The 26,376-nt window shown below is 42.6% G+C and overlaps 1 protein-coding gene across 3 annotated transcripts in view; it reads left to right on the top strand.

Annotated features, from left to right (window-relative positions):
• pias2 (protein inhibitor of activated STAT, 2) overlaps nt 1-26,376 on the top strand; it is a 113,415-nt gene that overhangs the window by 65,627 nt on the left and 21,412 nt on the right. For all 3 annotated transcript variants that reach the window (XM_086111692.1, XM_086111694.1, XM_086111693.1), the window contains 3 exons: nt 278-351; nt 2,855-3,015; nt 17,037-17,170. In XM_086111692.1, the coding sequence (XP_085967818.1) occupies nt 278-351; nt 2,855-3,015; nt 17,037-17,170 (369 nt within the window). The remainder of the gene's footprint in view (nt 1-277; nt 352-2,854; nt 3,016-17,036; nt 17,171-26,376) is intronic.

A 26,376-nucleotide genomic window follows, 5' to 3' on the forward strand; every position in this document is an offset into this window, starting at 1 on the left:
CAGGATCAGCAACTGTGTCATGCTGTCAGCATCCAAGGATGCAGAGTTTTTTTCATCTTTTAAACTGCCTTTGAAAAGTAATCCAATGGCTCACACCAGCCTATGTGGGGCACTTCATACTGAACTGAGCTAATTGAACTGAGCCAGGTCACCCTCAAACCCGGTCTGTTGTCTGTTATTTGTTGGCTTAGTTTGGCTTAGTTGTTGTAAACAAAGTATTCTATATGCAATTTTAAAAAATAAAAAATATTCTTTTTCTCCATTATCTCTCATCAAGTAAAAGAGAAGCTCACTGCAGATCCTGACAGCGAAGTTGCCACAACAAGCCTTCGAGTCTCCCTCATGTGTCCGGTAAATACGTCAGTATGGAATGCTCACATCTTTTTAAAGAAGGAAATCAAAACAATTACTCAAGATCTTGGCAATGGAGTTTTGTTTCGTGCTTTTTTTTTTTATTGTGCCCTGAGATGTCCCCAATGCTTAAAGCATTGTATATACAGTGCCTTGTGAAATGTTTTGTTCCACTTGAACTTTTTGACCTTTTTCTACATTTCAGGCTTCAAACTTATATATTTATCTACAGTAATCCCTCGTTTATGGTGGGGGTTACGGTCCAAAAAGAACCAGTGATGGGTGAAATCCGTGAAGTAGTGAGCTTTATTTTTTAGTAATTATACAGAACTGAACTATGTATACAATGAAACCAAAGACCAAAAAACCTGTTTTCAGGCCCAAGCACAATAAACCAAACATTTTCAACAAATAACTAAAATATTTTTTGGAAATACTGTACTGTAAAATAATGTTGCTTGAGCGCGACCTCAGGTGCCTTTGCCGGTGCAGAATGTTTCATCGACATTGTGGGGTATGTACAGTATGTACAAAGACCAGGTGCGGAGACTGTTCACATTGGTCAGTGCCTTACTCAATCAGGATGCAGAACGCAATTCACTGCATTTTTGGGGGGGGGGGGGCGGTGAAGAACGCATACGTGTGACGTGTGACATGCCTATTCTTCTAATCAGCCTCAGACCATGATGCTGCCACCACGTTTGGCAGTGGGTTTGTATTTTCAGTGTGATGTGCAGTGTTAATTTTACGCCAAACAGTTTGTTTTGCATTTAGCCCAAAAAGTTACATTTTGATCTCATCTGACCAGAGCACCTTCTTCCATGTTTGTTGCATCTCCCAGGTAGCTTTTTGAGAAATGTCTTTCTTCTTGCCACTCTTCCCTAAATGCTAGATTTGAGCAATGTGTGACGAATAGTCCTATGGGCGAATTACCCACCCTTAGCTATGGATCTCTGCAGTTCAGAGTGATCATAGGTATCTTGGCTGCATCTCTGATCAGTATTCTCCTTTTTTGGACAAAAGGTTTAGAGCAGTGTTCACCAAACTACGGCCCGCGGGCCGTAGCCGGCCCGCCTCCACATTTGGTCCGGCCCCCCTGAACAATACCAGAGAGTCTTTTGATTTATTTTTCATCTATGTATATTTGTATTTTATCATAAAATTTGGTTTTTGCAATAAAATATTCCTTAGTTATGAACTATTTTCATGATTAACTATTAGCTAGTAACAATTTCATAAACACATACAGTATAACGTGACATTTGTTCCATCCTTCTGCGGTCTGTGCCGTTATCTGGCAACCCTAGGAAAAAAAAATCCTAAACCCGTCCCTCTCAAAAAGAACGTAATCATGGCGAAAAGCTGAGGTGAGAGAAAAAAAATTATTCAGAATACAGGGAATTTAACCCAAAATGGAGAAACGATTTTTTTTTCAATGCAAAGAAAAGATTGTCTGTCTCATCTGTCGGTGGCGGTATTCAAAGAATACAATCTGCGGAGACACTATGAATCCCATCACAACAACAAGTACGATTTTTTGCATGGGCAAATGAGAGCAGACAAACTGTCAACGCTAAAAAGAGGAACGTTAGCTCAGCAAAATACATTTGTACGCCAAGCTCAGCTGAACCAGCCATCTGTTCGGGCTAGCTTTCGGTTTGCTCAACTGATAGCAAGCAGCGGTAAGGAGAGTTTATCAAGAAATGCATGAATGCTGCTGCGGAGGTGGTGTGTCCCGAGAAGAAAGACGTCTTTAATACCGCGAGTGTAACAAAAAAAGTTATTTGATTTTGTGTGGGTTTCTGGGAAAAGATTCATTTTTACGTCTAGGTACTCTTGCAGTCACACTTTTGCTGTTACAAACTGACCCCGGCCCCCCATAAGAGAAGCGAAAAGTTATGTGGCCCTCACAGGAAAAAGTTTGGGGACCACTGGTTTAGAGGGATGATATTGGTCGGTTTGCAATGGTCTGATACGCTCTCCATTTGAATATGCTTGATCAAACACTGCTCTGTGTGATGTTTAAAGCTTTTGAAAGATTTTTATATCCTAATCCTGCTTTTAACTTCTCCACAATATCCCAGAGCTGCCTGGTGTCTTCCTCGGTCTGCATGATGCCGTTTGTTCCCTAATATTCCTTTAACAGACCTCTGAGACAGAGCAGGTGCATTCAAACTGAGACGAGATTACACACAGGTGGACTCTATTTAACATGAAACCATTTGAAACCTGAAATGTGGCAACAGGTCAAAAACTTCAAGGGAGCTAATACTTATGCAAGGCACTGTTCACGCCAGATTGTGCAAAATCAGTGAAATAAAATTGTGGGGTCTCTCAAAACCAATCTTAATTTTTATTGATTTTCTATCATGAATATAGTATGCTAAATGTGTTGAAATACAATAATTATAGTCAAATAATATGAGCCACTTGCTGCTTTTACCAAAAATGCAGTCATTTTACATTTTTCAGTTTGACTGACCTTGAATCATTTTTCCTCCAGTTGGGTAAGATGCGACTTACGGTTCCATGCAGAGCGGTGACCTGCTCTCACCTTCAGTGCTTCGATGCTGCCCTCTACTTACAGATGAATGAGAAAAAACCTACCTGGATATGTCCTGTCTGTGACAAGAAGGCTACATATGGAAGTCTCATCATTGATGGGTTGGTTCACTTTCTTCAACAAGGCAAACCTGCCTCCCCATCAACAGTCATCGATTAATGATAAGAGTACAGGGCTTGAAATTAACAGCGGCTTGCACGCCACTCATGCACAAGTGTCATGATTGGCGGGTGACTCCGCCACTCCCACCTGACACTTTGACAGGTTGAGTTTTATATTCGGACCCATGTCGCTTGCCAAAACGGAACATAGAGATCAATTACATGCACGGTAACCCATCCCATATGTCATAGTCAACAATTAGACATTCATAAGAACGACACAATGAGGAGAGGAGACACTGGATTCCGGTACCAATCTAGCCAGGGGGAACGAAGAGAAGTGTTAGGTTCTCTTGCAGCGTCACCCACCAAATCTCTATGAACACCCTCTATTTCCGGGGTGGACAACCACTCAGAGATTAACAGCCTCCTCCCAACGCTCGCGCTTGACTTGGGACCAGTCCGCTGGCTCTGGGTCGATCGCGATTGACATATTAGGCACCCCTACCTTTAAAGCTGACTAAATTAGCACTTAGCGCTGAGCACCGGTGTTTGCGCATGAGCGGTGATTCAGTTGTCATCTGATTGGTTGACCTGTATGTCAATCAAGTAATGGGATTGATGATAGGCTGACATAGTTAGTTCTGTGTATTTAGCGCCGTTGTTTGAATGGCAGCACCACCGCCAAGGCATTTTCGATGCTTGTCATGTGAAAGCCCGGGAGCCGCATTGAACCAGCCAAAGAGCCGCATGCGGGTCTCGAGCCGCGGGTTGGCCACCCCTGCTCTATTTATTTAATCAGAAGTCCCGAAATCACATGGGGGTTTCCAATGTAAGGAGTCGGGGTTTAACTGTGGTCAGAAAGCACTTGAACTTGTTTGACTATATGTGTGTATGTGGGTGCAAGGTTACTAATTACATGTGTGAAACCATATGCAACAGTTAAATCATCAAGCAACTATTTTCGGTTCAGATTGTGAGACATCGTTCCTCTTTTCATGAGCACATAATATATAACTCTGGTGCAAAGGAGTGAATCTCAAGCGTGTATATCCTCGCGAGCAAGTATTCTTCTTTGCACATAGCAAGCAAAAACATACTTCATCATTCATATTCGAATGTATGACAACCAAAATATAATTATTCCTTCACCATGTGACATTATTTGCTCAATCAGGTCTGCATTTCAGGCGGTTATCGCTCAATGGAGTGCAAAAGACCACACAGAGACAATAAAAGCAGAGGAGAAAGACTCAGCATGGTTGAGATGATGAGAAAGGGAGAAAGTTCAGAAAATAACAGTAGAAGGAAGACATCAATTGGAACAAATGGCAATTGTCTTGTATAACATGGTCAGCACACGTAATGGTACAAACAGTTAGTTATAAGATACATTTTAACACTTTTAAATGTCAAATTCCCATTACTACTGTCCCCTAAAAAATACTAGAAAAATCATTTTTGTTTGTACTTTCCATTAAGTTCCCAATGAGAGCAGCTATTAAAAGTGCACAGATGAAACATATTGTAAAAGTAAAGTGAAAGTAATAAAAATGGGATAATTAATTAGTCGGTCCCAAGAAATTGGTACCAGTGGCCCGTGTTACCATTCGTTAACTTCAAGTGGCCCGACAGTCAAATTCTCCTCAAAAGATCGAGGCGGAGAGGCGAAGAGTCACCCTAAACTTCAAGAAAGGTGATTGGGACAAATACAAAAAAGCTGTCTTTTGAGAACACCCCAACATCGGTCTGTCTGCAGAACCAACACCACTTCTCAAGTCTTCCGCCCAAACAACGTCCAGTGGATGAACGGAGACTTGAAGAAACTCATCAAGGAGAGGAATCGGCTCCAAAGAAACCTGAACGGCACTACCAGACAGAGTTACCTGCAAAAATGCCAAGAGGTAGCTGAGAAGACGGCAGAGGCAAAAAGCGCAGCTTGGCACCTCCATCTCCAAAATATCTTGGAGACCAAAGACACAAAACAAGCGTGGGCCGTGGTCAAATCTGTATCAGACCACCATCACATAAAACAAGCAAAACGATCATGTATAACCGCGAGTACGCCTCAGACATGGCTAAGGTGACGGCCTTTGTCATCAAGTATGTGAGGGTGAGTGGGCGCAGAAGCGATAAGTCGAGCAGGTGGATCGCACGAGGGCTTTGAATAGATACCTGTAGACTACAGGGTTCCCCTCGGCAATCGCTTGAATGCCCATTCACACCTGACGAACTCCGCTGAGCCCTCCATCAACTCAAGCCAGGCAAAGCTGCTGTTCCAGACGGAATTGCCCCAGGGATGCTGAAATACCTGCCCCCTGCTGCACTTCCCGTCCTCCTCCAGATCCTTAACACCAGCTGGACCACACAATGGTGCCCCCAAGCCTGGCGCATGGCAGACATCATCCCGTACCATAAAAAGGGCAAGGACCCTCAACTCATCGGGCGCTACCGCCCAATTGCCCTAACTTCCACCATGAGCAAAACTCTGGAGAGACTCATCATGAACCGCTTGTCCAGGTGCCTAGAGGAGCACTCAATACTCAGCCCATGGCAGGTGGGTTCCGCAAAGGCTGCTGCACCGCCAATCAATGTTTACGGCTGTCCCAATTCATCATGGATGGGTTCGAGTGCAAACATCTGCACTCCATTGCTGATTTCTTCGACTTCAGCAAGGCGTACGATCAAGTGTTGCATGCCACTCTCCTCCAGAAGATGCTGGCGATTATCGTACCTCTTCGGTTTGTTGAGTGGATAATAGCCTGGTTCACTAACCGTACGGCACGCGTGAGGGTGAACGGGACCACTGAACGCTGCCGAACTGACAAAGAAGGCCTCCCCCAAGGCTAGGTTTTATCTCCACTCCTCTTTACAATTTACAATAACGACCTGCTTAACTCCTTTGAGTCCTCCACCCTTGTCTCTGCCTACGCTGACGACTTGGCGCTGGTCTGTAGCGGCCGTAATTAGGAAGAAGTGGCGGTTTGACTAGAGTCAGAGGCTGCCAAAGTTAACCAATGGTCCGCAGACAATCATCTCACACTCACAGAGATGGAAGTCCTCCGGATTTTCCCGGAATTGCGGATTTTCAAGTTTTAATGAAAATTTCTCCGGAGAATTGCCTAAAATTAATTCGGATATTAGTTGACAACATTGAACGAACACACGTTTGAGTTCGTTGTTTTGCTTTCACGAGTTTTGAGAAAGTTTTTAGCACGATAGCAGTCAAACCATTTCAGGAAATGTTTATTAACTTGACTGTCCGTCGAGCCGCATACAATTCACCCTGAGCATGGAAACACCCAGAATCGGACTGAGCAAGAATCGCTTCCTTGTTTTTCAAATTCTCGTAGATTTGAGTCTTTCAGACTCCAAGCGTCTCTTGAATGTTTCGTACTTTGTAACCCGCTTCGTTTAATCAGATGCACTTCACTTACTGTTCCTCTTCATTTGGATGCCATGATCTGCAGGACATAAAAATGTTCGCAATTCCAGTAAAACTCACTGCAATAAAGAGTCACTTGCATGTCGTCGTTTTGGAATCAATGATTGAAAATAGCGGCGCGGACACACTTATTCCGTCGTATCGAGCGGAGTTACTTGATTTAGCGCTACTACTGCGGGCTTCCGTATCGTCTCCCCCTCCCTCCCTGTGCTCTGCAATTTCAAGTAACTGCGCCACCTGGCGTTGAAATGCCTGTCATTACAAGTCCAAATGAAATGAATACAATCATTTACATCGAACCTTAATTGTGTACTGTGCCAACCATCGGCGGGCTGGATTAAAAAGACCAGCGGGCCGTAATTTGCCCAGGTTTGCTCTAAATTATCTCGTGCCACCATACCTCTCTGAGCTCATCCGCCCCGACACACCTGCCCGGCGCCTCAGGTCTGCGGACCAGACATTATTAGGAGTACCAAGAACTAAACTGAAGCTCAGAGGGGATATCGAGTCTTTTCTGTTGCTGGTCCCTCTCTCTGGAATGACCTCCCACTGAACATTCGGCAAGCCTCCTCGCTACCCATCTTCAAAACCCTCCTCAAAATTCACTTGTATTCTGTGGCATTCGACTCAGCATGACTTAGATTTGTTCTTGGTTTTACTGTTTGGTGCTTTCTACCGTCTTTATTACCGATTTGTTTTATTGTTTGTTGTATACTGTATGTTTAATTGCTCCATGTACAGCACTTTGTATTCAGCGATGGCTGTTTGAAAGTGCTCTATAAATACTGTTGAGTTGAGTACACATTTTTACAGGATTGGGAGACATCAAGAATGTTTGTGTTATGTTTTTACTCCGACAGAAACTATATTTAAAACAAAAAAATAGCTCCAGAGAGCCACTAGATGGCGCTAAAGAGCCTCATGCGGCTCTGGAGCCGCGTGTTGTCGACCCCCGTACTATGCTTTTTGGGGAAAAGGCCCAAAGAATGCATTGGACTGGTCCCTGAAGATGGATAAAGCTTTCGACTTTGTGAAGGTTGCTTTGGCCATTGCAGCTTTGCACGTGCGCCCATCTCCCACTCCCCTCATCACCTTCACAATAGATCCATGAGACAACGCAGTCGGAGCAGTTGGGCAGGGCTTCGATCAAACTTTTTCCGTGGCCAGACCCTGTCTTTGGAATGAGCTTTCACTATACATTACAAGCTCCCTGTCTATTTTTATTACTCAACTTCAAACACATTATTCTTCAACAGCCTTTGACTCAGCATGAGTCTCAGCATTGTTTCCTGTCTTTGTTATTAATTTGTTTCAACTGTCTTTTTTTGTTGTATGACCTATTTTTCCTCCACTTTGTATGCATCAATAGTTGTATAATATATCCAGACTGATTGTGAATTACCGCTAAACGTCACTTGTGTCGTGCGTGTTTGTATGCCAGGGTGAGTACACAATGCAGGTTGCTTTGACAAGAGGAGGGCACGCCTCCTCCGACAGTAGGGGGAAAAAAATATCACACAATGCTAGTCAATCTGGTGACTGGTGGTGGTTGTGTTGGCTGCTTAATTGCAACTAAATTATCTTGGTTGACAGCTAAACAGTTGTTAACAATTCACTTGACTCACAAGAGACTACCGTGCACTTTAAAACAACCATCGCTGTATACAAAGTGCTATTCATGGAGCTTCTTCTTTTCCTTTCGGCTTTTCCCTTCAAGGGGTCGCCACAGCGAATCAGTTGCCTCCATCTAACCCTGTTTTGTGCATCCTCTTCTCTCACACCAGCTATCTTCATGTCCTCTTTCATTCCATCAATAAACCTCCTCTTTGGTCTTCGTCTCAGACTGCTGCCTGGCAGTTCAAGGCTCAGCATCCTTCTCCCAATATATTCACCCTCTCTGCTCTGGACATGTCCAAACCATCTTAGTCTGGCCCCTCTGACTTTCTCTCCAAAACCTCAAACCTGAGTTGTCCCTCTGATGTACTCATTCCTGATCCTATCCAAACTGGTCACTCCCAAAGAGAACCTCAACATCTTCATCTCCGCTACCACCAGCTCTGCCTTCTGTCTTTTCTTCAGCGGCACTCTAGTCCAAACAGCATGCCTCGTCTCACCGCAGTTTTATATACCTTTCCTTTCATCTTAGCTGAAACTCTTCTATCACACATCACACCTTACACTTTTCTCCAGCCGTTCCAACCTGCCTTTACATGCTTCTTCACCTCTTTTCCACACACTCCATTGCTCTGGACAGTTGACCCCAAGTACTTAAAACCCCCCTCCTTCTTTATCTCTTCTCCCTGGAATCTCACTCTTGACTTGTCATTCACACACACGTATTCCGTCTTGCTGCGACTGACCTTCATTCCTCTCCTTTCCAGGGCAAACCTCCACCTCCCTAGTTTCTCCACCTGTTCCCTGCTCTCACTACAGATGACAATGTCATCTGCAAGCATCATAGTCCAGGGAGATTCCTGTCTAACCTCGTCTGTGTAGCCTGTCCATCACCATAGCGAATAAGAAGGGGCTCAGAGCTGACCCCTGGTGAAGTCCCACCTCCACCTTGATTCCTCCGGCACACCTACAGCACACCTCACCCCTGTCTTACAGTAATCATACATGTCCTGCAGTTTGGGGTGACAGAGAAGTACGTTCGAACGGAACGTACTTCTCCGTCACCCCAAACTTCCTCATACAATACCACAGTTCTTCTCTGGGCACCCTATCATACGCTTTCTCCAGATCTATAAAGACACAATACAGTTCCCTCTGACCTTCTCTGTACTTCTCCATCAACATCCTTAGAGCAAATACCACATCTGTCGTACTCTTTTTTTTGGTATGAAACCATACTGTTGCTCACAAATGCTCAATTCTGCTCTTCGTCTATCTTCAACTACTCATTCCCAGGGTTTCATTGTATGGCTCATCAACTTTATTCCTCTGTAGTCACTACAACTCTGCACATCTCCCTTGTTCTTAAAAATGGGCACCAGCACAATTCTCCTCCATTCCTCAGGCATATTCTCACCATCTAAGATCTTGTTGAACAGCCCAGTCAGAAACGCCACTGCTACCTCTCCAAAACTCTTCCATAACTCTATCGGTAAATCATCAGGCCCGAGTGCCTCTCCACTCTTCATCCTCGTCAATGCCCTCCTCACTCCATCCTTGTTAATCTCTGCTACTTCCTGGTCCACAACAGTCACCTCTTCTACTCTTTGTTCTTTCTCATTTTCCACATTCATCAACTCTTCAAAGTACTCTTTCCATCTTCCCATCACACTACTGGCACCTGTCAATACATTTCCATCTCTATCCTAAATCACCCTAACCTCCTGCACGTCCTTACCATCTCTGTCTCTCTGTTTTGCCAACCTGTATAGATCAGTCTCTCCCTCCTAACTGTCCAACCAAGCATACAAGTCATCGTAGGCATCTTGTTTGGCCTTCACGAGGTGCTGCTTCACAAGGAGCTGCTGGAAGTTGTCCATGTTGCAGATGGAGGGGAGTGAAATGAGCGAATAAATACAAAGGGGTAGCCAATTGAGAGAGAGTGTCCATGGCTCGGAAAAGGGCTGGGTTGCCACTAAAGAGATTTTGGTCTCTTTATAAATACACTAGCTAAACCCCGGTGGAACGAAAAAAGACATTGTGGAAAAGACAGCTATTGTTTGAAGAAAAATATATATTTGGACAGAAAAGAGAGAAAAACATACAGATGACAGAAAAACGTGTCCGTCCGACCTCGAGCGTCGGTCTACTGTACTAACTTAGCTCTTGTCATGGCTAGGCTAGCTTCGCTGTTCTCGTAGATCAAAACTCTTTGATGTGTAACGTCCGTTGCGTCACCGCTGATTGGTTGAAGCCAAAAGACGCGCCCGTGCGTACATGTCCGCGCTGACGCACGCACAACAGAGAGCAGCGGACTATTGCCTGCTGAGTCGCGCTTTGCTCGAGTGGCGTCGCGACAGCTCTTCATTGGTGCTTGTGTCTTGAAAAACCATCCTGATGAAAACACACATCCACCATATCAGTCGACTCATCAAATAAGAGGGAACAGCACTCACATGCATCAATATCCTTCTTGAGTTGTTCCTCCACATCCACAGTCATTCCCTCACATCGCCTTGTAGCAGTATTGCAAGAGAGTTGAACTCCTTTAATGGCGTCCACGTTCTCTGTTTTATTTTTAAAAGTGATCAAAAAGGCTATCGCTGCCTCGAGAAAGGCTTCCTTCACAATATCGCCGTCTTTGAATGGCTTGTTACATTTTGCAAGCACGTGACTGACCCGATAGGAAGCAAAACTTGCAGCCTTACTCTGTCTTTCAGGGATGGCAATTTTCCGCGGATACGCGGAAATCCACCATTTTATTTCTTAAATTGATCATTTTTGTGAATCGTCTAAATCCGTTGAGAACATTTTAGGGGGGGGTCAGGTACCTTATCGTCGAGTTTTCACGAGCTCTCCCGATCAGTCTTTCCATCTTCCAATTGTAAAAAGCCCTGCGATTGGACGTGTATGATGTCTTACTTGTTGTGATTGGTCACCCCGTCCAGGCCACGCCCCTTTCCGCTTTTTTCATCACTAGCCATTGCCATCCCTGGTCTTCGGTTTGGTGAAGATTGACTGCCGTGCTGCAAGCTGTGCTTTCAAATCCCACACTTTTGTGTCACGTAAAAGTGCTTTTGCAGGGAAATTCATCTTATAGCTCCTGTGTACTGTTGTGAAGGGCCAACAGTACACGCGATTGGACGTGTATGATGTCTTACTTGTCGTGATTGGTCGCCCCGTCCAGGCCATGCCCCTTTCCGCTTTTTTCATCACTAGCCATTGCCATCCCTGGTCTTCGGTTTGGTGAAGATTGACTGCCGTGCTGCAAGCTGTGCTTTCAAATCCCACACTTTTGTGTCACGTAAAAGTGCTTTTGCAGGGAAATTCGAAATTCTTATAGCTCCTGTGTACTGTTGTGAAGTGCCACTCCAGATTCGCTTTCTTCACCAAAGCCTCTGTTGCATTGCAAATCAAACAAACAGGCTATGAATGAGAATAAACAAAAATAATAATCTTGCTCCCACTCAGGGTGAAAATGGTAGTTCTTGGCGCATTTCCTCTCAGCCATGTTGACGTTTCGGGGTGATAACCACTGTAATCGCTTGCTGCTCGCTACTGTTAATAGTGGTCAACTTCCAGCAGCGTTCCCAACTCATCAGCAAGGAAGTTAGCTATTGGCTGTCCTAAATGTCGCAAAATTATGTCATCACAGCATGTGATTTACTTGGGGTGATGTTTTTTTCTCTTATCTTTTTTTCTTTTGTAATTTTTATTTGTTGATGTGTTTTTAGTTTATTTTAGACAAAGAAAAGTTTTACATATACCTTAAAGTACTGTACATCCAGCCCAGATTGTAAACCTGGCGTGATCAGCCAGCAGCAGCTTCATTTGGGGGGGAAGGGGGGGGGGGGGAAGGGGGGGGGGCACAACAGCACCCGGCGCTGCTCATTGAGAATGATGTGCATTCACCACACAGACTCCAAAAGTCTCCAGTAACACCAGAAAAAAGTCACTAGATTGTCACTTTTTTGGAAAAAAAAGTCACCCGAGAGAGTCTCAATACTCACTAAATATAGCGTCAAAGTCGGTAAATTGGCAACACTGACTTCCTGTCACGTCATTTAAAAACGTAAACATGAACATACACAAAAATGTATACAGGTATGTGTACTTTTTATTTTTATTCCATTAGTGCATAAGTATGTAAGTAAGCATACACTTATTTCACATTTCATATAGCCAGTGTAGAAAGAAAAAAAGGGAAATAAATTGTGAAATTTACGATCAGCATTTACTTTAACTTGCATCAATTTCTTGCATGTGTTTTATTTTGATTCCTCCATCTTTCTTTTTTTTTTTACCTTTATCCTGTCTTCAACCGTTAAAGCTTTTCTTTTCTTCACTCCTTGGTATGCAAAGGTCTGTTTTGTCACCATTTTAGCAATGCAACGTTCGTGCTGCGTCTGAAACAAATGCTTATAAATAAAATCTACTACTACTACTACTACTACTACTACTTCCTGTACTACTGCGCATGTGTATTCCAGTGTGGTGGTTGCTGTTGCCATTTCCGAATGAAGCAGTAGAGGTCGCTGTGGCATACTGACGTTGGATTAGACTTTTGCGGAAGGCTTGTTTTTGTTGTAGAGCAGAGAAAAACATTTCGTATAACGGAACAGGGGGACTTTTCGTTGTAGGGGAAGCAGAAAAGTGGGAATGGCTTTCATGCATGAATTTTTTTCACAGTTGGGGGTATTTTCGCCCATGTAGGTTTGTTGAAAAGGAGTTTCACTGTACAGCCATTTCCATCCTCTTAGCAAAGTCAACCACCATCTGTCGTTCTGCCTTCCTCCTCTGGAGTCCAGACCTGCCCATGACCTCCTCATTCCTGTTTCGCCAACATGTACATTGAAATCTGCACTAATCAAAACTCTCTCACTTCTAGGGTTATTCTGTATCACTTCATCAAGGTCCAACCAAAATTTCTCCTTCTCCTCCAACTCACATCCGACCTGTGGGGCATACCCACTAACAACATTGAAAATTGGATTGGATTGGATTGGATTCAACTTTATTGTCAAATGTACTGTATGTGAAATATTATATATTATCCAATACTATATTTATCCAGGCTTGGGACCGGGACAATAAGACACTGGCTTGCGCCCCCTTGTGGCTACATTAAAATGTTGTACATGGAGCAAAGATCATATATACAATTACAAACAATAAATTAATAACAAAGACAGTAGAAAACACAAAAACTGTAAAAATAAAAATCATGTCTGCGTCAAAAGCCAAAGAATAGAAATTAGTTTAAAGATGGGCAGCGAGGGGGGCTTCCCGAATGTTCAGTGGGAGGTCATTCCAAAGAGAGGGACCAGCAACGGAGAAGGTTTGATCCCCTCTGAATCTCTGCTTAGTTTTTGGTACCTCTAATAATGTCTGGTCAGCAGTCAGGGTGGAAGAGCTCAGAGAAGTAAGGTGGACTGAGGCAATTTGAAGACTTGAAAACAAATAATAGGATATGAAAAATAACTTTAAAATGTAAAGGGAGCCAGTGAAGGTCAATGTCATCTTTATCGTCCAATATGCTTTATATATGACATGCAGCACAGATTAAATTTCTTTCCTGTCAATCCTCAGTGCAAACATGCTGTGTATTAAAACACACACAGCCAAAGATATAGATAGCAACTACACTGTAGAAAAAGACATAATATGAAAAATCTAAACAATATAAAGGGATGCCAGAGTAGGAGTGATGTGCTCCCTCTTACGAGTACCAGTCAAGGGGCAAGCAGCCGCATTACGGACCAACTGGAGACATTTAATGTAGGATTGGCTGACTCCAAAGTAAAATGCATTAGTAATCCAGCCGGGATGTAACGAGTGCATGAATTACTGTTTCAAAGTGCTCATGAGAAAGAAGAGGTTTGACTTCATTCAGCCAGCTGCCTGAGATGAAAGAAGCTGGATTTATCAACAGCTCCAATTTGCCGGTCCAATTTAAAATCACTGTCCAGTTTAAGACCTAAGTCTGAGGCTGCTGTCTTAAGATAAGGAGCCAGGGGGCCCAGGTCTACAGATTGGAATGTACAAAGGCCACTGGGACCAAACACCATTACATCTGTCTTCTTTTCATTGAAATTTAAAAAAAATAGTGCCATTCAGGTCTTGATATCCTCCAGGCAGGATAAAAATAGCCTGAGAAAGCATCTTTTTTGCCCAGTGGGACATACTGTATATCTGGCAGTCGTCCGCAATGGAAGGAATTTTTTTTTTTCCTTAAGATGGAACCCAATGGGAGCAGACACAGTGAGAACAGCAGAGGCCTCAGAATTGAGTCTTGTGGAACACCACACGGCAGTGGAGCAGTACCTGACTTAGAGCAACCAAGGCGGGCACAAAAGGTTCTGTCAGCTAAATAAGATAAGATAAGGTATCCTTTATTTGTCCCACACTGGGGAAATTTACAGCCTCCAGCAGCAAGAATGTAGGCAGAAAGAAGAAGAAAAAAACAAACAAACACCGTTCAATTAAGTGCAATATAAATACAAAATGGATAAATCACAGTGCTATTTACAGTTGTTTTCCACATCATTTAATTATTATTAATATTATTGTTGCTATTTTTATTCAGCAGCCTGACAGCAGTCGGTAGGAACGAGCATCGGTATCTCTCCTTCTTGCGGCACGTGTGTAACAGTCTCTGGCTGAAGGAGCTACCTATTGCTGTCAGGGCGGGCTGGAGAGGGTGGGAGGGACTGTCCATCATAGCTTTTAGCTTAGTTAATAGGACCTAAACCATTTATTTATGGTTTTATATTGCTGTTTGCTATTTATTGATTATATTGCCAATGCCCACCAAGTGCTGCAAACGAGTCAACAGAATACTGTGATCCACTGTATCAAACGCTGCAGTTAAATCCAATAAAACCAGACACACACAGTCTCCAGTGTAATATGCCAGGACAATGTCATTAGAAACACGTAACATGGCTGACTCAGAGCTATCATCATCTTGAAACTCGACTGGAAGACCTCCAAGATGCTATGTTCTTCCAAGAACGATTTTAACTGCACAGTACATCTTGATCAATGCCAGGTTTCTTGATGATGGGTTGCACCATAGCATGTTTCAGTTGTTGGGGAACTATACCAGAAGAGAGACTGCTGTTGATAATGGCCAAGACTGATGTATCAATACTTGGGAGAACCTCCTTCAAGAAATGCGGAGGAAGAGAGTCACTACGTCAAGGTACATAGCTTCAAAAGAATTCAACATAGCTGAACATGGAGCATGGACAGTGTGGTCAAATGTAGTATTTGAAACAAGATTCCTAGCTGTAGAAACCTTGTCTATGAAAAACTGAAGTAGTCAGGGATGAGATTTTTCCGCGTTTTGGCGGAATTCCGCTTTTTTTCCAGTCAAAATGGACCTCGTAATGTTTACAAGTAACGTTTGCAAGCATCCATTTGAATCCCATTTTTATCGCTAAGCGTTAGTTTGTCGTTACTTCCTATATGGGCTAAAACCAATGTCTTATTTGTTGTGATTGGTCGCTATATCTGCAAATGCAAATCACAACCAATCCGTGTTCGCCTTCCTAAACCCCTTTCTCGCGAATGCCGAATGTTATCGAGACTCGCGACGAAGCTAAAGTGCGTCAAATAGATGCGGATCTGAAAAACACGTTTCGATGGGACTGGTTGGATAGAAAGCTGACGGTGTCCCCAGTAGGAAACGGTAAAGATGAACCATTGTGCTTGTGTCGGATTTCGTGAAAAAGCTCGATGTCGCCGGTAAAGCTCTGTGTACAGTGTGTGACGATGTCATTCTATACGGATCGAGAGGATGGAAAGCTTTACAGAGTCACGCAACCTCGGTGAAACACCGAAAACAGACATTTCTACTGAAAAGTAACTACTCGATCTCAAGCGCAAGAGGAGTTGGCTAAAAAGAGAGTGGAAAAAGACGGAGAGGACCAATAAGCATTTAGCGCTTGCTAAAAAGCTTAAAAGGAAGAGAAAATACAGTATTCTAGTATGAAACTGTATATTGTTGTATATACTGAAAATAGACATCCACTTTATATGATAAAATACATTCATAACCCATATACAGTATAGTAAACAGTGTGGGACTTCACTATCACTGTATGAGGTAAGAATCAACAGCTTTTTTATCACATTTACACAACACTTTATGAATACAAGTAATGAACAAATCTTAAATATGGCAGGGAATGTGTTTCCTTTTTTAGTTTTGATTTTGAGCAGCAAATTTGAAGTTACATGTTGGTGCTCACCAGGAATGCATAAGCAAAATTGCACAAAATTTCACTTGAAAGAATAGTGAACAATCTTGGAATTTTTTTTCTGTCAAAGTTTCAAATAGTATGTAAATTGAATACACTTAATCTTCAGCATGTTTAAAGCCACTTTTTGGCCACGCCCGGCCACGCCCCTTTCCCCTTTTTTCATCACTAGCCACTCTCATCCCTGAGTAGTCTTGCAGATTTCCGGTGAAGATTCTGAGCCAGTAGGCTCAGGGGGTTTAAGTACAAACTCAATAGTTTTAAATAGTACACATGGGTTTTGACGTGTGTTTGTGTGTGTGTGCATGTGTGCGCGTGCGTGCATGTTTTTATTTGGCCGTGTGCCTGCTTATTCATGCACGTGTGTGTAATGTAGTATTTTTTCAAACTCAATGGCTGTCGCTGGCGTGACGCGATCCAAAGTTCACTTCATCCTATGTGGGTGGAATGAGCAAAGAAATAAAATTCCCACTTTGAACGCTTCAAACCGCTGGTCACGCAACCACACTTGACCGTGCGAACTGCATTGACGATATATGGAAACACTGAACATGCCTTTCATCTGCACATACCATGAAAGTGCTCATGGTGGGGACTGCCCACTGAAAATCGTGACTGGGATTTCAAACCCCGTTTTAATTGAGTTTTAGTTTGGATAGATTATTGGCCTTTTAAATGTATGTTTTCTCTTTGTGTAGTTTATTCTTGGAGATCCTGAATGACTGTTCTGACGTGGATGAAATCAAGTTCCAGGAGGATGGTACCTGGTGTCCAATGAGACCAAAGAAAGAGTCGTTCAAGGTCTCATCTCAGTTGATTACAAAAATTGAGTGTGAGTACATTTTCTACATAACTAAGACAATTAAATGTGAATAGATTGTGTGGAATTTTTCTCATGTCCAAAAAGGAAAATTTAGAAAAATGTAGTTTTAAAGAAACATTTAACCACAGGGGATTCACAATTTAAATTATTCAGGTTGCCATCAATTTTCATCAGCACAACTGGAGGGCCAGACAGGCATCAAGCACCCGTACCATAAATATGAGAAAAATGCCATTTTAAATGAGGACAAAATCCATGCCAGGCTGTCAGCCCAAACATGCCCAAAGAAGGTGATTGTCTCCCCTTAAAACATTCTATGAATTATTAATTTCCAAAAATGCATCAGTAGGAGTCCCATCTGTATTTTTCACCAAGAGCTACGAAAAGTTGGAAACCTCGGTTCTGTGTTCCGCAAAAGTTTATGAAAATTGGGAAGCAGCGGTAACAGCCCAAGACCTAAAAAACTCAATTGGAGCATTCTGAATTTAACTGTATATCCCTTTTTAATCTGATGTATTTTTGTTCTAGGGTGAACCAGATATGCCTGATATTTTTGTGGAAGAGTATTTAGGCTTTCATTGTGTTGAAACAATGCAGTTTGTGATGTTTGATCGAACGGTACTGCCGTCGCTACGCGCTGTTTGAAAAAGCAAATATTTGTATTTAAATGTCAAAAATGCACAAAAACATCAGATTTGTCAAAAACGAAACACATTTTCGAAGAAGGCCATTTTCATAAAATTCCAATTCCAATGTGCCAGTACAGCAACCTGCAAGTATCCCAAAGTGGCCCGTGTTGAGAGGGTCCCTCATACCTACTTGCAGCTCTAGTTAGGCCCGAGCAGTGAACGCTGCAAGGTCCCGAATGATTTTGAAGAAACTACAGTGATTCCTCGCTACTTAGCGATTCAGTTATTGCGGCTTCAGTGCATCGTAGATTTTTCCAAAGTACTGTATTTAAAAAAAAAAAGGCTGAATGACTGTACTGTATATGCAGCGGGCACTCATTCAAGGTACATGATTGGTTCCTGCTGCGACATTGACCAATGACAGCACTGAGTGGATTAATCTCATCAGCTGATTGGCTGCGCATCTTCGCAGCCCCGCCCAGCACCTTGAGTCTCACCACGCTGGTGACTCTCTGGCATACTGTCTCTTCTGTTATTTCTACGTGCGCGGCAGAGTGAGAGAGTGAGAGAGAGAGGGGGCGGGTGTGGGCCTGTCCCAAAGCAGCAGCACGTCTCTCTTTGCCTCCTTCTCATCAATACCGATTAATTGTCTTATCATTAACTCATCGGCTGCGCGGGGATAGCTGGCCAGGAGCTAGCTGGAGGCTAACGGTGGCTACATCGTCAGAGCGTCAAATGAGGGCCGCCTTCTACGCCACCAGCACAAGTCTGTTAATTACTGAATAAGGTTTTATAATTAAAGATTTAAGTACCGCATTTTCACGACCATTCGGCGCACCGTGTTGTTGGGCGCAGTTTCAGTCAGGGGTGCTATTTCTGTATTTGACACATACACAAAACGCACTGTATTATTGGGCGCAGCCAGGCATGGTAAAACATACGCCAGCTTAAACATATGGCATGCATGCACGCACGCTAAAAACACGTTTTTAAAAAGGCAACGGAAGCAAAACTGAGTTCGGTTGTACTTTATTTAGCCATTTTACAATGTACTCACGTTTTTCTCTTCACCTCCTACACGCTCACCCTTCACTCATTGGCGACAGGTACCTGCTAGGGGCGTGCCTTAGCGTCCTCTTACACGCCCACCCTTCACCTCATTGGTGACTGGTACCTGCTAGGGGCGTGCCTTTAGCGTCCTCTTACACGCCCACCCTTCACCTCATTGGCGACTGGCACCTGCTAGGGACGTGCCTTTAGCGTCCTCTTACACGCCCACCCTTCACCTCATTGGCGACTGGTACCTGCTAGGGACGTGCCTTTAGCGTCCTCTTACATGCCCACCCTTCACTCATTGGCGGACTTCCGCATGCCTGTCGTCACTCACTCCGCCTTTTTCTATATAAACAGCGTGTCGGCCAGAGGTGCTCTCAGTCAGGCTTTGGAACTCGGCACATACACTAGACGCTCCGCATTATAAGGCGTCCTGTCCATTTTGGAGAAAATTTAACACTTTTAATGGCGCCTTATAGTCGTGAAAATACGGTAAATACGTGTACCGCTACAGTCTTTGTCTCAAATATGTAAAGTATAAATACTGTTTACATGTTTTAAACATGCTGGTACCCACAACCCCTTCCACAAAAATTCCTAGAGGGGTCAGGGAGGTGGGGTTAACTCTACTTAGCGTTTTTTTTTTTGTTTTTTTTTTACTTCGCGCCAGGGTCTAACCATGATAAGTGAGGGATCACTGTATTATTAGGGCCCGGGCAGCGACCCCTGCAAGGTCACAATTTTTTTTGTAGGAATTCTTCTTTTTATTATGATGATGATGATAATGATTATTCTGCCAAATTGCATTTTTTCGGAGAAAATCATTCACCAAAACTCACCAAATTTTTGAACACTTTCAAAGTTGATCTTTCAAAGTTATCATAAATTTTGCAAACCAAATGGCTCTGTAGCACCGACTAGAGTGGAAAAACAAAATCCAATACCGGTACATTTGACCGAGGCGTTTGAAAATTGAAAAATGTGTAACATCAGGAAGTGAGCTCTGAATTTTGAAATGTCCAATTTTGACCCGTTTTGCACATTTACAGGGGCTATACTTTTGCAAACTTGTCCTACAAGATTTGTCCAATTGACTTCAACCTTTGACTTTACCATCTTAAGACCGGAGACGACAACATTGAGTTTTCGAAATACTATATGATGGGGTGGAGCTTCAACTTTTGCGATTTATTATTATTTTTTGCCGTAAAGGAGGAAATGGTCAATAACTCCCCTGCAATTGCTCAAAAAAATCCCAAACTTGCATGTAAATGAATAGTCGCATCCTGAAGACATATATGTAAAATTCTTTACGTTTATTGTACACACGGATGCCATCAAATTAATCCATCTGAAAATGTATCAGAAAAGCATCAAGACATTGATCACGCTCCCTGCCAAATATTTTGACTTTTCGGCAAAGGGCGTGGCATTACAGTGCCCCAAAATCTGATGATTCACCATGAAAAACGTTGCTTGAACCCAGGGGTCAGGAACAGTGATAATTTTACACTTTAACCCTAGCGAGTCCCAGGGACTCGCTGATCAGAAAAGTGTGAGTCCCATTTATTTTATTTTATGAATGCAAACACTTTCTTCTTTCGACCCACAAGCTTGCTGCTGTAGACTGTAAATTTCCCCAGTGTGGGACAAATAAAGGATATCTTATCTTATCTTGTTATGCATTTAGAAACCCAAATTTCGAATTCTGAAATGGTCTACTTATTCAATTGCATATGATAACAACACAATCAACAACAATATACTGTACATTGATAATAGGTTTATTTCTTATAAACAAATGCTCCAAAAAATTAAATAATTCAGGCATACAAGATTTGCTGAGGAATAGGTTCTTATTTCATCCCATGGTTCAGTCTTTTGAGTTCATAAATTCTCCTTTCTTTACTCTGCTTCCAATGATGTAAGGCTTTCTCAAAGTCAACTTATCGCAAAAAAACTATCCAACTTTAGCTGCTTCCTCTGTGATGTCTTCGCAATAAACTTTCACAACACCTGTTCGCAACACTTGTTTTAACGTTACACAACTTGGCAACCGTCTCCAATCTCATCTCGCGAGAACGGAAATCTTGTCACGCAAGGTTACTTAACGCTAGATCAAAACAACATTGGCGGTGATTGTCAAACTGCGATCGTTGCAGGAAAAAAAGGTTGAGATAGCGGTGAAAAATGTAATGTAATGTTCATTGTTAATGCATCGTTTTCAAACATTTACCCTTGAAACATTATACTTTGGAGTTTCAGAATTCTTGATTATGAATATCAGTCAAAATAAAAAAATGGGTTCCCATGATGAATGTTTATGGAACCCAAAATTAGTTACCGTTGTTTCCCATTGGGTAATCCGACGGAACGGAAAAGCAGTTACCATGAATTTCCGAAATCCTCAGACCCGCGACTGAATTATTTAAAATTTTGCATCATTTGTTTATAATTGTATGTATATGTTGTTGTTTGTGTTATTATCATATGCAACTGAATAAGTAGACCACTTCAGAATTCAAAATTTGGGACTCTCTAAATGCATCATTGGACTCATACTTTTCTGATCAGCGAGTCCCAGGGACTCGCTGGGGGTAAACTGTAAGGTTATCACTGAGTCTGAGTATTTTTTCCAATCTCACACTGCAAAGATTAATTTACTGGTAATTACTAATACAAGTAAATTTTGATGTGGCTTAACATTCTCTTCCCATGACGATGCATGTGTCATCTACTATGAATTTGACGAAAGCATCTACCACACGTCATCATTAGTTTACCGACAGTTAACATTAGCATTACTACACCTTGTGACCAATGTTTTATTCATAATGTTACCATGCTACAACCAGTAAATTATAGAATAACCAAGACTGTTTCATAATATTGTTCATAGCGATTAGCCTACACTGTAGATCTAATGACCAACTTGCCTCGGAATCGTGCCTCCCGTCGTATCTCACTCTCGTGTTCTGTGCATACATCACAGGTGAGTTTAGTGATACGCCTGTCGGACGATTCATACGAAAAATCAGACGGGCTTTCCCATTTCTTAAATGTCGTTATGAGTAGACCTTTGGGGTTTTTTTCGCCGCCATCTCAAACTGTCATCCGCACGATTTCTCAGTTTGTGGACTAAAACAGCACACAAATTTCTGTTTCGCCGCCGCAACACTGAAAACAAAACAAAATAAAAGTAAATTAGAAGAAACACACTCACACAAACACACATACAGGCACAGTGAAATCGCGTTGATCACACAGGAGAGATTCGATCGCGTACAGTCAACTCGTGTGCGGTGACCTTTATGGGAAACCATATTTCGGTACCGTCAAAATGACGCCACGGAAACGACACGCGACCGGTAACGATCGTTACCGTGAAATGCTCTGGCCTGTCGTAGGTTTTTTTTTTTTGTTTTGACTGAGAAATTTCCTTGCATCCCAAAAACGCACATTATTTGGAACTGTGTGTTCCGCGGGAAAATTATGCATCTAGGACGCGGGACGCAGAGCAGTGTTGTGTCCAAGGACCGGCAACCCGAGGCCAAGGCCAAGGACTTGGAAATTTTCCGAGGCAAGGCCAAGGCCAAGGACTTGCCTCCGAGGCCAAGGCAAAGGACCAAGGACTGATTTTGAAGCTGAGGCCTAGCCGAGGACATGTATAAAACAAAGCTATGATACCACTTGGCAGGTCTTCATGATTTGCAACAACCCTCCATCATAACCCCTTGCATTCCCTAACGATTGAATGAAGTGTTTTTATTCAAAGAGTAGAACAGTCAGGGTACGTGTTATTTATACTGAGAAAAACAAAAATAAAAGCATATGATATACATTTATGAATGAATGTTTTAGTGCAGTAGTTTCTTAATATGAAGTAAATCAACACTCAATAGGCATGACGTGGCACGGAAGACAAGTTGAGAAATGACTTTGCATAGAAGTCAATCACTGAGTGCAGAAAAAGCGGTAATCTCTGCAGTGATAATTTTACAGTTTACCGGCAGCGAGTCGCAGGGACTCGCTGATCAGAAAAGTATGAGTCCCATTATGCATTGAGAGAGTCCCAAATTTCGAATTCTGAAATGGTCTACTTATTCAATTGCATATGATAATAACACAAACAACAACATATACATACAATTATAAACAAATGCTGCAAAAATTTAAATAATTCAGTAGCAGGCCTGAGGATTTCGGAAATTCATGGTAACCGTTTTTCGGTTCCGTCGGATTACCCAATAGGAAACCACGGGAACTAATGTTGGGTTCCGTAAACGTTCATCATGGGAATCCATTTTTCTATTTTGACTGATATTCATAATCAAGAACACCATTCTGAGAGAGAACATGGTCAAAAGAGGGCAAAACATGATGACGACGCAGTTAAAAGTTAAACGACCATAATTTTTATTCTTTATTCTTTGTTTTTTATATTATGCACAACTCTCTTTTATTGTGCAATAATCTAATTGTAACACATATTTGTTCCATATTTTGATGCATTTTTCTGCTTTAGGAAACATTTGTCTCAATTTGGTGGGGAGGGGGGCTTGGAACGAATTAGGGCATTTACATGGAAAATGCGTCCCTTCTTACAAAATTTTGTAGTTCAGAAATGTCTTCTAGAACCAATAAATTTCGTAAGCATTTGCACTCACAATCACACCGAGAGGCAATTTAGAGCAGGGGTGACCAACCTTTCATTCAAAAATAAACAAAGTGAGGTAAGCCTGCAGTAAACAAAGTTCAGAAAACATTGGGAGGAAGCGCGGCTGTGCTCTCGTGTGTCTGGCTTCAAAAACGGTTAAAAACAAACACAGTGATCACCATATTTCCTCACAAAGAATGTAATTTTTGTCCAGTCTCTCCCTCGTTATTGAGTCTTGAACTTTGACCTTAACTGATCTGAGAGATATGAACAGTTCTTCAGACATCATCCTGGTTCCTTTGTGACTTCCTGGATGAGTCCTTGCTGTGCTGTTGAGTTAATTTTCTGGAGGCTGGCCGCTCCTGCTCCTGGACGGATGCCCAACCGTTCCATGCTTTTTCTATTTGTGCTTCATGGTTCTCACTGAGACTTGCTGTTCTCATAAGGCTTTAGGAATTATTTTGTGAGCTTTTCCAGACTGCTAGATTACTTTATTGCTCATCTGGCCTTGAATTTCTTTGGATTAATAAGGCATTTTGTTGCATCTTTTTTAATTCTTTTGGACCTCAACAAGTCCAGCTGTAATTTTGTGATTTCTTGATTGAACAGATCTGGAAGTAATCGGCCTTAGATGGGGTCAGTGAAAATCAATTGAACTTTTATGAGGCACAGTAAGTTGATGATTTATCAAGAGGGAAAATTGTTTTAAAATGGTTGAATTTTGCTGCTTAATCCATATTCCACAAATCAAATCATTTCATCATGCAGCATGCAACCCAAAGTTCTTGACCGTGAAAGTAATCTTAAAATACATAAAACTGAACAACAAAGATCAACCCAAGTTACCATGCACTGTTCCCCGCCCCCCCAACCCCAAAAAAAGAAAAAAACACATCTCAATTCAACTCAACTGTATTTATGGAGCACTTTCATACAGCCATCGCTGCACCAGAGCTCCAGCTGCTCCACTTGTTGTCGGTACACAGACTCGTCGCCGTCTTTGATGAGACCGATGACCGTGGTGTCGACTGCGAACTTTATGAGTTTGACAGCTGGACTTGTTGAGGTGCAATCGTTTGTGTAGAGGGAGAAGAGGAGTGGAGAGAGGACACATCCCTGTGGGGCTCCAGTGCTTGTGGTGCGTGTTGATGATGTCGTTGCTCACAATCTCACCTGTTGTGTCCGTCCTGTCAGGAAGCTGAGGATCCACTGGTAGATCGTAGGGGACACACCGAGGTGGAGAAGTTTGGGGGTGAGGAGTTCCGGGATAATGGTGTTGAATGCAGAGCTGAAATCCACAAACAGGATCCTTAGGGTTAGGGTTAGGGTTAGGGTTAGGGTTACAACACCTACACAACACCACGTTGAACCCTGCACAACACCACGGTCCATGCCGTGTCCTTCCCGAGAGCAGGGTTCACACAGGGTGGCATCAAATTCTTTGCCGGTCAAGTAGGACTTAAAACAGTTCCTGAGAGACCGATCGTATTGTGCAGTCTGTTTAAACTACTTGTGGTCTGCTGTGTCAAATAGTATGCTTGGATCCAGTAAGATCAGGAGCACGCTCTTATCCATATTAATTCTGATATAATGTAAAACCTTAATCAGGGCCATTATCCTGGACTTAAATTATCCTCGGAAGAGGATAGTTCGAGGTGTGGTTTTTTTTCCCCTCTCCCTACCCAGCGTTTTTCCTTTCTGAATTCTGATCTTAATTTCCCCATTGCGGGACAAATAAAGGATATCTTATCTTATCTGTGATTTATACGAAAATCAGATAGATTTTTCACATATTGTATATCATGACCTGTCATAAAATAATTTAACTGATTTAAAACGACTGTCACAAAAGTCTAACTGAAAAATAGCCCATTGGTCACCGGTCTGTAATTGTAAAGAACTTCAATTGGCAGGCCTGAGGTGATAACTAAGTTGAGGGTTTGCCCTTTCAAGTAGATCAATTGTGAAATATGTTGGGTAAAATTCATTTAAAAAGACCGTTTATAAAATCTGATTTCAAGAACTCTGATTTATTGTCAACACGTAAGTTTAAATCACATACAATTGTTATTGTTTGATTATATTTACGATGAATGATGGCGGGAAGCTGTTAAAATCTGATAGATTCTGACTTAAATTTGGGAGGTATATAAACACATGGAAAATATTGAACTGTTAAGAAGAGAGTGATACTCAAATGTTGGGTAAAAACCAAAAAGGGTTTCTTTAAAATTCATAGATGATAAAATAGCTAGGCTGCACAGTGGTCGACTGGTTCGCATGTCCGCCTCACAGTGTAGAGGTGCTGGGTTCGATTCTGGCTCCGGCCTTCCTCTGTGGAATTTGCATGTTATCCCCGTGCCTGTGTTGGTTTTCTCCGGGTACTCCGGTGTCCTCCCACATTCCAAAAACATGCATGGCTGGTTAACATGGCTGAGGTCTTTTGGGGTTCAGGGGTCGCTCCTTAAGACTTTCTATAACTCGGTGGTGGCCTCGGCCATCCATTATGGCATTGTCTGCTGGTCAGGCAGCATCTCAGCCCGGGACAGAAAGAGACTGGAGCGACTGGTCAGGAAGGCCAGTTCTGTCCTGGGTTGCTCCCTTGACACTCTGGAGGAGGTGGGCAACAGAAGGATGCTAACTAAGCTAAAAGCTATGATGGACAGTCCCTCCCACCCTCTCCAGCCCGCCCTGACAGCACTAGGTAGCTCCTTCAGCCAGAGACTGTTACACCCGCGCTGCAAGAAGGAGAGATACAGACGCTCGTTCCTACCAACTGCTGTCAGGCTGCTGAATAAAAAATAGCAACAATAATATTTAATAATTGAATGATGTGGAAAACAACTGTAAATAGCACTGCGATTTATCCATTTTGT

Source organism: Hippocampus guttulatus, chromosome 5 (assembly GCF_054856545.1).
Source record: "Hippocampus guttulatus isolate MCC_2025c chromosome 5, RoL_Hgut_1.0, whole genome shotgun sequence".
NCBI lineage: Eukaryota > Metazoa > Chordata > Actinopteri > Syngnathiformes > Syngnathidae > Hippocampus > Hippocampus guttulatus.